The 12,690-nt window shown below is 44.0% G+C and overlaps 1 protein-coding gene across 1 annotated transcript in view; it reads right to left on the bottom strand.

The window, feature by feature from the left end:
* Positions 1-1,009: 1,009 nt before the first annotated feature.
* The window catches only part of UTP6 (UTP6 small subunit processome component), a 40,426-nt gene continuing 28,745 nt past the window's right edge, over positions 1,010-12,690 (bottom strand). The window contains exons 14-19 of the mRNA XM_051825453.3: positions 10,337-10,516; positions 7,298-7,378; positions 7,008-7,117; positions 4,422-4,488; positions 3,437-3,509; positions 1,010-2,551 (exon numbers count right to left, since the gene is read on the bottom strand). Of these exons, the coding sequence (XP_051681413.2) occupies positions 2,394-2,551; positions 3,437-3,509; positions 4,422-4,488; positions 7,008-7,117; positions 7,298-7,378; positions 10,337-10,516 (669 nt within the window). The 3' untranslated portion in view covers positions 1,010-2,393. The remainder of the gene's footprint in view (positions 2,552-3,436; positions 3,510-4,421; positions 4,489-7,007; positions 7,118-7,297; positions 7,379-10,336; positions 10,517-12,690) is intronic.

Here is a 12,690-nt window from a genome sequence, read left to right as displayed (position 1 = left end):
GGAGTCATCATCTGCTGCTTCCCAGGCATAGTCAGGATTCAAACTAGCATTCCAGTATGGGATATGGCTGTCCCAGTGGGCATTTAACCCACTGGGCCACAGAGCTGGCCCTAGAAATGTGACTAATTAATGTGTGCTCTGTTCTGCTGACCCAAGAGTCAATTTCCCCAAATCTGATCGGCTCCAGGTCAGCACTGCCCCAGAAAGTCTTCTGCTACAGTGGAGAAGTTTTATAATCTGTGCTGTCCAGTATGGTAACCATGTGGCTCTTAAGCACTTGAAGTAGAGCCAGTGTGAATAAGAAACTAAATTATTTAATTTTAATAAGTTGAAGTTGTCACAGGACTACCATGTCTCACAGTATGACTATAAATGTGTTTCTATAACCTGTGGCAGTGAGAACTACATATAGGGATGTGATAACACCAGGGTGACCCAGGGACACAGCCTTCCTGGAAGGAACCTACCACCATTCTCTTCGCTCTCTACCCATGGGCAACACAAATAAGGATGTCACATAGGATTTGCAATGTTAAACTTCCCAGGACTTAAAAAGAAAATAAGTATTTCTTATTTTAAAACAAGTGACAGGGCTGGCACCGTGGCGTAGTGGGTAAAGCCACCACCTGCAGTGCCAGTATCCCATATGGACACCGGTTCAAGACTCAGCTGCTCCACTTCCAATCCAACTCTCTGTTATGGCCTGGGAAAGCAGTAGAAGATGGCCCAAGTCCTTGGGTCCCTGCGCCTGCATGGGAGACCTGGAAGAAGCTCCTGGCTCCTGGCTTCAGATTGGCACAGCTCCAGTCATTGTGGCCAACTGAGGAGTGAACCAGTGGATAGAAGACCTCTCTCTGTCTCTGTAATTCTTTCAAACAAACAAATATTTTTAAATGACATGCAAATAATACTTAGAATGCAAAAGTTAAAAATGTCCTTATACCTCTGGGTATCAAGAAACACCACACACACATACATAAAGCTAGAAGTAAAAATTATTTACAACAAATGAGATACAAAAGATTAACATTTTAATATATAAAAAATCTCATAAATTAGCAAGAAAAGTTTTAAAAAATCTAAAAATGTGTAAAGGTAAGAAGACACAAAAAAAAAAACACTAATATCAAAGAATTGCATGTTAAATCAATGACATATCACTTTTCACCTATTAAAATGGGAAAAAGACAAAATGTTTTTCAATATCCAATAGACGCCAGGGTGTTGCCACTTTATTCATACGCTGCTTGAAAGAAGGAGCAAAGTGGCAATTCTTAACAATAGGCTCTAAAAGTTACATCCTCCAATCCAGTATTCCACTGGCAGCTGTCAATCTCGTAAGGAAATAACCAGGCATACAAAGACTGACAAAAATCGTCATCAAAAATGACAAGGGGATCAGCAAAGTTCAGTCCTGGCTCATTTTTCCAATACAGTGTTATGAACACATTGAATGTATTTAAAGCTATTTAATGACCTGGGGCTATAACACAGTATTAAGTGAAACAGAGAATGAGGTAAAACCTCACTGAATGCTTCTCTTGGTGATGTCAGATGTTAAGTTAAAAGGCAGTACCTCAAACAATCCCCTTCACCAAGCTGTCCTCCCATGCCTCCCTGCACAGGCCCTTCTCTGCCTCTCTGCCCTTGCCCTGGTTTTGTTGCTGTGCCTCCTCTGCTCCTCAGTTCAGAGATTTTAAACACTGTCTATCTCAACCTTCTTCAACAGCCACTTTCCCCAATACCCAGCACCTCCTTCTCTGCTGCTTCACCTAGCTCATAAGCACAGTCCTTTTCCAACCCCCACTCTCCACCCCCCAAATCCTCCCTTTCTTTACTGCACATGACGGGCATGCAAATATTTCTTGAACGAATAAATGAGTCAATGATGTGATTGTATATATCTGATTCTGATCAAATTCCTGAGTAATCTCTAGATGGGTTACAGGATGCTTTCATTTTCTTCATACTGTCCTTTTCCCTCCATATTTTCTAGAACAAACTCAAATCATGTATACTTTTAAAGTAAGATAAGAGTAAACAATAAACTAGCAAAACTGTACTTTCTCCTCCATTTTAACGGACTCCTAGATCTGAATTAGAGATATATACGCTGGACCTGAGATAATAAATTAAACTCAGTTGTAGGATTTCCATAAGGCAGAGAGAACATTGAGGGCCCATGGTGGGTCTGGGCTCAACAAATAGATATGAAATCAGTAGTTCTTTTTTCTGGAGTTAAACATTAACAAATTAATAAAAAATTGAAGTATGTCTCAAGATCAAGCAGACATCCTTTCTACCATTCTGAATAAGTTACGGACTGACTCATAATACAGTCTGCCCACAGAGCCTGCAATGCAACATCACAGCATTGGCTGTGTCCTTCCTTGTCACTGATGGCCAGCCTGGTGCATGGCGTGCTTAGCCACAAACACCTCTGCTGACTCTCCCTGCAGCATTTTCATGGCTCGCCAATAGATCTGTCCACAGTTCTCAGGTCTGCCAAGTGGGTGGTTCAGCTCCTCTTTGATGTAATCCATCCAAAGATCTTCAAAGAAACAAACAAAAAGAAAATGACTATAAATATACAGTCAGACAACTGAAAAGGTTTCCTTAACAAATATTTCCTTAAGTATATCAATACAAGATTTCTAAAGTTACTTTCTTGCCATTATTCCCTTTGAATCATGTGAAACAATACCCCTTCTGAAGCATCCCAACACTAAGGGCCAGCAATGAAAGGTTTGCCTCTTATTTTTTTTTTAGGAAGAAAATCCCTTCACAGTAACCACAATATCCTATGTTACTTAATGAACTCAAAAATCCTAAATTTTTGGAGAGAAGGTTTTGCTGAGTTTCTTTAAAGCTGAAATCAACACTCAAAGAGTTCACTGTAACCTTGTCACCGTGCTTATTAAAATTTGCTAAGGTTAGCAAAAATGGCACTTTTTAAAATTTATTTCATAAGGAAAGGTCTGCTGAAAAACTGGTAGGAGCTAATGTATCGTTCAACATGAATTTAATAACTATTCACGCCAGTGCTTAGTAGTTCATACATAAAGTCTCAGGTAGTACACAACACACACAGCCCCAGAAGTACATTGTACAAGTCCTACAAATGAGGGCAATCTGGTGACAACCAATGAAAATAAATGCCAGTTAGCATCCCACATTTACCTGGGCTGTAACACCTGCTCCTCTTTGTTCTGACCTACATTAACTCTTTCCTTACAAATACAGTTTATGAGAACCAGACCAAGCAAATCTTTCTCTGATCCAGAGTTCTTAATACAAGACCCATGGCTTATGACCTTGAAATTGTAAGCCAAACTACGTGTACATGTATTCATGCACAAAGCAAGAGTGGGGGCAGGGGGAAGTAAACAAAACATTGTTCTAACCACCATGCACATGCACTCAAAAGTTTACTTACCGGAATCTGTAGATCCAAACTCTCTCAAAGCCCTTTCATAAAACTCTCTTAAATTTGCCATCTTGCAGGATTCCTAAAACAAAAGCTCAAATTGTAATGTCACAAATTCATTTCAACCACATTGTTAAGCAGCTACCAAGTTAGGAATTTGACAGGGAAACGGGAAGGGGCTTAAGATGAACACAGCCTGGCTCTATTTACTCAGAATAAAGTCAAATACACCACCCAACAGAGTGATGTAAATGTCAAACATAAAAACACTTTGTTCTGATAACAGGGAGAAGTCTCATGAATTTTCAGTGGGAGAACATGAAGGGGAGGTTTCTGAAAGCCTCAAGGGACGAGTTGGGTTTAGATAAAGAAATAAATGATGAAGGTTCTGCTCCCTACGGTTAAAGATTTCTTCCTTCTGAGTACCCAGGCTCTGACATTTATTAGTTTACGTCCACCTTAAACTTCTTTATGACAAGGCAAAATATAAATAAGTACTAGTTACATGACCTCTAGCAAGCTTTGTAAACCCCCTGATCTGATCTTACACATTTCTTCACCTGAAAACAAGGATAATAATGTCTCTTAGCACAACTGCAAGTGTGCCTGCCTCATGTTTTTTTAAATGACAATTTCTGGTGGTTGTCCCATTCACAGGTTCTGTTTGAAAACATCAAAAATAGTTAGTGAGTACCTCCTCTCTCCCTCGTACCCACACAAGAGATAACCAGGGTGCTGAAGAGGCAAAGCAACAGCACCACACCCAGCGTGGCAGGCAAGGCTTCCTCTAAAAAGCAGCTTCTGGGTTTTCTATTCTCCAGATACGGATCTTCACCTCTTTGGTTACCACTCCTGAACCAGGTCTATGAAAAGCGTTGGACTAAGGGCCCCAAAATATATAGCTTTATGGGAGGCTTTTAAATCACACAACACAGCAGACTAATAACCACTACCCCACTTTCCCAGAAAAGAAATGTTTAGACACAACACTCACTTGCTCCTTTTCAAACTGGATCATTTTCCTGAAAAAATCGACTGAAAATGGACGGCTTTCCTGCAAACTGAAATAGAAAGGGAAAGGGCACGTCACTTTCCACGGTGCCAGAAAACACCAACCAGAACCTCAACAAATTGTAGTTTAATGAAGACCTGGCTGGGACTCGGTGAAAGCACTGGACTGATGGCCACCCTCTCCCCATGACTCAACCTCAATCTCCACAACTTCCACTCTCTGATGGCTGTCATCACCATTATGGAATAACTCTGTCCTACACGGTTTTCTTCTGTTCTCTGCTTTCACATTTTGAAATTTTTTTTTTTTGGGGGGGGGGGGTAAGATTTCTTTATTTATTTAAAAGGCCAAGAGACAGAGATCTTCCATCTGCTGATTTCATTCCCAAATAGACTCAATGGCCAGGGCTGAGCCAGGCCAAAACTAGCAGCAGGAGTTTCATCTGGGTCTCCCACCTGAGTGCAGGGGTCGTCCAAGTACTTGGGCCATCTGGCACTGCTTTTGCAGGCACATTAGAACAGGAAGTTGTATCAGAAGTGGAGCAGGGGCCAGCGTTGTGGTGCAGCAGGTTAAGGCCCCGGCCTGCAGCGCCAGCATGCCATATAGGTGCCAGTTCTGGCTGCTCCACTTCCCATCCAGCTCCCTGCTATGCCCTGGGAAAGCTGTAGAAGATAGCCCAAGTCCGTGGCCTTGTTGTGGCCATCTGGGTTGGGAACCATTGGATGGAAGACCTCTCTCTGCCTCTGCCTCTCTGTAGCTCTGCCTTTCAAATAAACATAAATTAAAAAAAAAAAAAAGACTATATTCTAAGGAATTAATTTCTAATATGAACATTTCCAGTAAAACATATAATTGCTGGGGCCGGCACTGTGGCACAGTGGATTAATGCCCTGGCCTGAAGCGCCAGCATCCCAGATGGATGCCGGTTCAATACCTGGCTGCTCCTCTTCCAATCCAGCTCTCTGCTATGGCCTGGGAAAGCAGTGGAAGATGGCCCAAGTCCCTGGGCCCCTGCACCCACGTGGGAGACCCAGAGGAAGCTCCTGGCTCCTAGCTTCGGATTGGCACAGCTCCAGCCATTGGGGCCAACTGGGAAGTGAACCACTGGATGGAAGACCTCTCTCTCTCTCTCTGCCTCTCCTCTCTCTGTTTAACTCTGCCTTTCAAATAAATAAATCTTTAATATATATATATGTGTTTGTGTGTGTGTGTATATATATATACATAATTACCAACATTTGTGCAGAAATGTTCACAAAGCCAGAATGACTGTGGCCCAAATAAAGTATGACACATCCACAAGGCAACATATGATATGGCATAGCAGGTGTCTGGCCCGAGGTGAAGACGCCAGGTAACATATCCTGTCCCACAGTGTAGTGTGGAGGCTTGCTATCCAGCTCTAGCTCCAGACTTCAGCTTCCCTCTAACAAAGACCCAAGGAGACAACAGTGATGGTTCAAGTGACAGTTCCTGTAACCCACACCACCCACCTGGATAGAGTTCCTGAGTCGGGTGGGAGCTCACTGTCTGGCTCTCTCTCCCTCTGCCCATCCATTAAATATAAATTTAAAATACACATGTAATATATATCATATAGCTGGTTTTTTTTAAGATTTATTGATTTATTTGAAAGGCAGAGTTAGAGAGAGGGAGAGACTGAGAGATCTTTCTTGGGAAGTGACCAAATGAATGGAAGATCTCTCTTTCTCTCTGTAACTCTGCTTTTCAAATAAATAAATAAATCTTAAAAAAAAAGACAGAATTTTTGTTTTAAAGATTTATTTATTTTATTTGAAAGGCAGAGTTGCAGAGAGACAGGAATAGACAGAGATATTCCATCTGCTGGTTCACTCCCTAAACATTCACGACTACTGGAACTGGACCAGACAGAAGCCAGGAGCTTCTTCTGGGTTTCCCACGTGGGTGCAGGGGCCCAACCACTTGGGCCATCTTCTGCTTCCCAGACACATTAGGCAGGGGCCAGATGGGAAGTGGAGCGTGGCTTAACTTGCTATGCCACAGCACTTTCCCAGAAAGTTTAAAAACGATATATTAACACTGTTTTCCTTTTAATAATGAAAGTACAATGAATCATAAGCTCCCCCCCAACACACACACACACACGATAGATACAAACTGTTGATACTCTTCAAGAAAAGATAAACACATTACTTTTTGAAAACATCTTCTGGATCTGCATTACTTGCTCAGATACTATTTGTGACCCATATAATCTGGGCACGAGGAGCTGAATATGGCGTGGACACACCAGCAACAGCCATAAACACCTGTGATTACCTTTTTTTTTTTTTTTTTGAAAGGCAGAGTGGACAGTGAGAGAGAGACAGAGAGAAAGGTCTTCCTTTTCTTCCGCGGCCTGCGCACCATGCTGATCCGAAGGCAGAAGCCAGGTGCTTCTCCTGGTCTCCCACGCGGGTGCAGGGCCCAAGGACCTGGGCCATCCTCCACTGCACTCCTGGACCATAGCAGAGAGCTGGCCTGGAAGAGGGGCAACCGGGACAGAATCCGGTGCCCCAACCGGGACTAGAACCCGGTTGTGATTACCTTTTAAACACAGCTCTGGCCTTTTTGTATCCACCACTTCGATAAGCCCAATCCAGATACTTGTCCTTCAGAGTTACTGAGTCAGGACCCATGACAGCTAAGACAGCTTTCTACAATTTAAAAGAAAAAAAGAGGAAAATTATGGATATTAAGACAAATTACCCCCAGAATCAGCTCAAGCCACTCAACAGGGTTTCAGACCCGCTGATGATATAATCCTAAAGCCAGACAACAAGCAAACCTAGCTACCCAATCCCCACAGCAAAAGACTTGGAATACAAAGCCCAGACCTTAAAGACTGCTTCAGTGTCCTCTTGACTTTTGGCACCTTCAGTCCACTCTGCCCAAGATATCCACAATGGCACACAAGCCTGCTCAAAGAAATTTTTTATGTTTAACAAAAAAAAAAAAAAAAAAGAAAAGAAAAGAAAAGAAAAAGGTCAGCTTAATACTAAACTCTAAACTCTGAAAACCAACCACTCTCAGAAGGCTCCTCTAAAATAATCAATCTGTAAAATATTGATTTGTTCCCAGTCTGTCCACATTGTGACAGCATGTCCACTGCCAGCAGGAATGGCATCCCAGAGCACACACAGCCTCCTAACCAAGTCAGTCACCCACCACAGCACTCTCCTTTCTGTTGAGGAACTCTGCCTACAATTACCACCAATCATCTTTTTGTTAAGTAAGCAGTTAAGAGTCCATAGCAGCTGTTCTCTTGTGCATGGGGATGCAGCCTGTCGAGTTTCCCTCACCCTGCAATAGACCTGGCTGTTCTACTTCCTGTACAGTTCCCTGTTGATGTGCCTGGGAAGATGGGCCCCTGCCACACAGCTGGGGGACCTGCATGGAGTTCCAGGCTCCAGGTTTTTGCCTGCACTAGCCCCGGCTGTTGCAGACATTTGAGGAGTGAACCTGTGGATGAAAGATTTCTCTCTCTCACTCTGTGTGTGTGTGTCTCTCCTTCTCTCTGTGCAACTCTCCCTTTCAAATAAATAAATAAAACAAAAAGGAGTCCATAGCTAGACAGACCACAGACCGGTCATGTTTCTCCTAAGATCCACAACACAAGAAATAACTAATCTAGGCTGAACTAGCTGTTACTCATGGGCCACAGGCATACAGAAGTAAGCAGATTTTTTTCACAATCCACCTTGTACAATACATTTTTTTTACTAAAATATTCACTGCAAAGCTTTAAGATTTGGACCTTTAAATTTTTTAAGATTTATTTATTTGAAAGAGTTACAAAGAGAGAAGGAGAGGCAGAGAGAGAGAGGTCTTCCACCCACTGGTTTACTCTCCAATTGCCCACAACAGCCAGGAGTTTCTTCCCACGCGGGTGTCTCCCACGCGGGTGCAGGGGCCCAAGCACTTGGGCCATCTTCTACTGCTTTTCCAGGCCATAGCAGAGAGCTGGATGGGAAGTTGAGCAGCCGGGTCTCGAACCAGCACCCATGTGGGATGCTGGCACTGGAGGCAGCAGCTTTACCCGCTACACCACCGTACCAGCCCCTAGACCTTTCAACTTAAGAGGCTAGCAAACAGGCACAGCAGGTTAAGCCACTGCCTGCAATACTGGCATCCCCCCCTATGGGTACCAGTTTAATTCCTGGCTGCTCCTGTGGGGAGCAACTCGGACTATACTGTTACTGGAATTAAGATTTATTCTATGCATCTGCTCTCCCACAATATGGCGCTGGGAGAGAAGAAAACAGCTTCTACACAGCTACCTCCAGTTCAGCCAATAAACTGTAGGACTTGCTCCTGATTGCAGGAGAGCAGTGTGCTTGGCGTGTGGGCAGCCGAGTTGGGATTGGCGGAGGAGGACTATAAAGGAGGAGAGAGACGGCATGCACCAGGAACATCTAAGGGGAACATCTATCTGAAGGAACACCTGTGCAGCCCCCGAGAGAGCCGGCCGGCGGTGTGCCGCTCCCCCGCGGAAGTGGGGAATGTGGCAGGGGGAACTGCCCTTCCACGGAGGTGGAAGGGACAGTAGCCAACCCGGGAAGAACCAGCAGCAAACCCGGGGAGGGCCGAGCAGACAAAAGAACAGCGCAGGGTCCTGTGTCGTTCCTCCACGAAGACAGGAAGCGACAGCTCCATTTCCAATCCAGCTCCCTCCTATTGTACCTGGGAAAGTAGCAAAAGATGGCCCAGTACTTGGGGCCCTGCCACCTATGTGGGAGACCCAGATGCAGTTCCAGGCTCCTGGCTTCAGCCTCGTCCAGCCCTGGCTCTCACAGCCATCTGGGAAGGAAACCAGCAGATGGAAGATCTCTGCCATCCCTCTGTCACTCTACCTTTAAAAAATGCAAACATATTGGCCGGCGCCACGGCTCACTAGGCTAATCCTCCGCCTGTGGCGCCGACACACCGGGTTCTAGTCCCAGTCGGGGCGCCGGAATCTGTCCCGGTTGCCCCTCTTCCAGGCCAGTTCTCTGCTGTGGCCCGGGAGTGCACTGGAGGACGGCCCAAGTACTTGGGCCCTGCACCCACATGGGAAACCAGGAGAAGCACCTGGCTCCTGCCTTCGGATCAGCACGGTGCACCGGCTGCAGCAGCCATAGGGGGGTGAACCAACGGAAAAGGAAGACCTTTCTCTCTATCTCTCTCTGTCACTGTCCACTCTGCCTGTCCGAAAAAATAAAAAATAAATTTAAAAATATATCATTTTTTAAAAAAATTTAAATATGTTTATAATTAAAAGTTGAATTTATGTTCAGCTTTAAATGCAAGTGAGAATATTCTATTAATTCTGGAAGATAGCTAACAGAATAGAAGTTTTGTATAATTTAGTCAACTTTCAAATAATTAGAAATAAGCTACTGAACGCAGGTAAATTCTTCTATTCTTCACCCCTGAACTATGACCACTTAAAAACAAATGTCGGGGCTGGCATTGTGGTGTAGTGGGTAAAGCCACCACCTTAGATGCCAGTATCCAATATGGGCACTGGTTTGTGTCCTGGCTATTCTACTTCCAATCCAGCTCCCTGCTAGCGGCCTGGGAAAAGCAGTAGCAGGTCGCCCAAGTGTTTAGGCCTCTGCCTCCCATGGGGGAGACCCAGATGGGGTTCCTGGCTCCTGGTCCAGCACCCGCTGTTGCAGGCATCTAGGGAGTTAACCAGCAGGTGAGAGATTTCTCTGTCACTCCCCTTCTCTCTGTACTTTTTCAAATAAATCAATCAATCTTAAAAAAATAAAAAAATAACAAATGCCACTCAAGAGCCAGCTCCCCTCAGACAAGTATACTCCAAACAAGCATTGGCTGAAGTCTTGAAAGGTGTCCCAGACAGAATGAACACGAAGTCCACACTCACAGACCTGGGGTTTCAGATGCAAAAAGGCTTCTTCAACAAGCTTGTCCACGCCAGGGCTCTGTGAGTCGATCAGCACCCGCAGCCTCATCTGCCACATTGTCCCAGAGTCCTTGAATAAGTCCGTCCCAGCTACTGCCACCTCCGACGCTTCCCTAAACAACTCCTGGTGCAGCAACAACTCAATCTAGGTAAGACAAAGGATTACCGGAAAATTAACTGCCAAAACTTAAATAACTTACATAAACGAGAACAAAGGCCACAACCAAGACAACCATTTCAACACCCTTTCCACTAAACCTTTTCGCACAGCTGCTAAACAGGCAAAAAGTGAATAATCTGGCTATGCACAAGGGCCATCAAACAACAAGGAAGGGGGACTACTGTTGCAGCACAGCAGGTTAGGCCGCCGCTTACAGCACCAGCTTCCCATATCAGAGCACTGGTTCAAGCCCCGGCTGCTCCGCTTTGGATCCGGCTCCTTGCTAATGCACCTGGGAACGCAGCAGAAGATGGCCCAAGTACTGGGCCCCTGCATCCACGTGGAGACCTGGAAGAAGCTCCTAGCTCCTAGTTTGGCCTAGCCCAGCCCTGATCAATAGATGGAAGATCTCTATCTGTGATGATGCATTTCAATTAAATAGTCTTCAAAAAAAAAAAGGTAGAAGTGAGAAGCAGACAGTGTAAATAATTTAATAATTTAGACTAGAAGTTTTCAGTATAGTCTACCAAACTAGAACCCACACATACCACAGTATCAATCAAAAAACAGATAAAATTAGTATTTGTAGAGGAGTAAGGAAATATATTCATTCAAATGGAACTGGATACACCATAAATTGCCACAATTTTTCTGAAATGTAGTTTGATACTATTTAACATGAATTATAAAAGTGTTCATCTCTTAATATGTTTGAGAATTTTACTTTAACAAGTATGTCCCAACAAATAAACAAATGGAAATCCTGTCTGTTCAAAACACTTGTATCTACACTATTTTAACAGGAGGGAAAAAATGAAAACAAATCCAATTTTACAAAACTGTGAAAAACAAGTGAATGGTAGTAAATAATCAGTTCACTGAGCCAGCATTTGATTACACATGCCAGATTTAACAGAGCAAATCAGACACAGGCTATTTGATATGTGCTATGACAGATAAAGAACCATCTGCTCCAGGGGTACCAGTCAGAAGCAGCCACCGGGGTCCATGGCAGTGATGAAAAAGAACTCTCGAAAGGAAGCATTTGAAGGAAGACTGAGGAACAGGCACTGTCAGGGGAAAGCAGACACCCTCCTTCTCCCACCAGGAAAACAGAAAGCTCTCCCAACCAGCACATGTCAGAGGGTGAGCACAAAAGATATCTTGGATATGAAAGGCACTCTAAGTTCAGAATGCCTAACAGGTAGGATGCAAACTGGAGACTTGGATGATGAGACTGGAAATCCAGCTGGGGCCAAGTCAAGGAGCATGAGTAGCTTTATCCAAAGGACAAGGGGAAGCAACGCGATCACCTGACAATGTTAAAAGATCATTCTGTGGAGAATAATCTGGAAAAAGTATGGGTATAGAATCAGCACAGTGTTTAAATCAGTGGCAGCATTTAAAAGCCAGGTCAGCAAATGAGAGCTGAGGTGGAAGGAAGAAGAAAGGCTACACCAGACCTGAGTGTGGGATACCAAAGAAAGATGAAAATGGAAGGACGGGACTGCCAGGCCACACTCAGGGACTGCAATCTACAGGCAGTAACAAACTTGCCAGCTCAAAGGGACACACATGAAAATCATCCAGGCCTGTGATCTGTCCAGACAGATGCCAGAACAAGACAATGGTATCTCAGTCTTGGTATAATAATACCATTATGTGGCCATATATAGAAACGATGGAGTAAATGTTAATGTAAAAACAGAATACTATACAGAATAGGATGCAAAGTAACAAGGTATTCATTGCAATTATATTAACTAAAGAGGTAGGAGTTAATAAAAGGCACTCAACAAGCATAAGGGTGGATGTTGTGGCACAGCAAATTAAGCCGCTGCTTGGGATGCCTGCATTCCGCATCAGGGTGGTTGGTTCAAGTACCAGCTACTCTACAATTCCAATCCAGTTTATTGCTGATCAACGAGAGAAGCAGCAGATGATGGCGTAAGTACTTGATGGCCTAAGAACTTGAGTCCCTGCCACCCAATGGCTACAGGTATTTGGGGAATGCACCAGCACATTGAAGATCTCACTCTCCTGTCTCTCTCCCTCCCTTCGTTATTCTGCTTTTCAAATAAATAAGTAAACCTTTAAATATATATATATATACACAAGAAGCTTTTGTTCTTTCCTCAATGAAGGTATTTAAATACATT

Source organism: Oryctolagus cuniculus, chromosome 17 (assembly GCF_051225735.1).
Source record: "Oryctolagus cuniculus isolate XC-2025 breed Fujian yellow rabbit chromosome 17, ASM5122573v1, whole genome shotgun sequence".
In the NCBI taxonomy this organism is placed as follows: domain Eukaryota; kingdom Metazoa; phylum Chordata; class Mammalia; order Lagomorpha; family Leporidae; genus Oryctolagus; species Oryctolagus cuniculus.
This window is presented reverse-complemented; position numbering and strand designations above follow the sequence as displayed.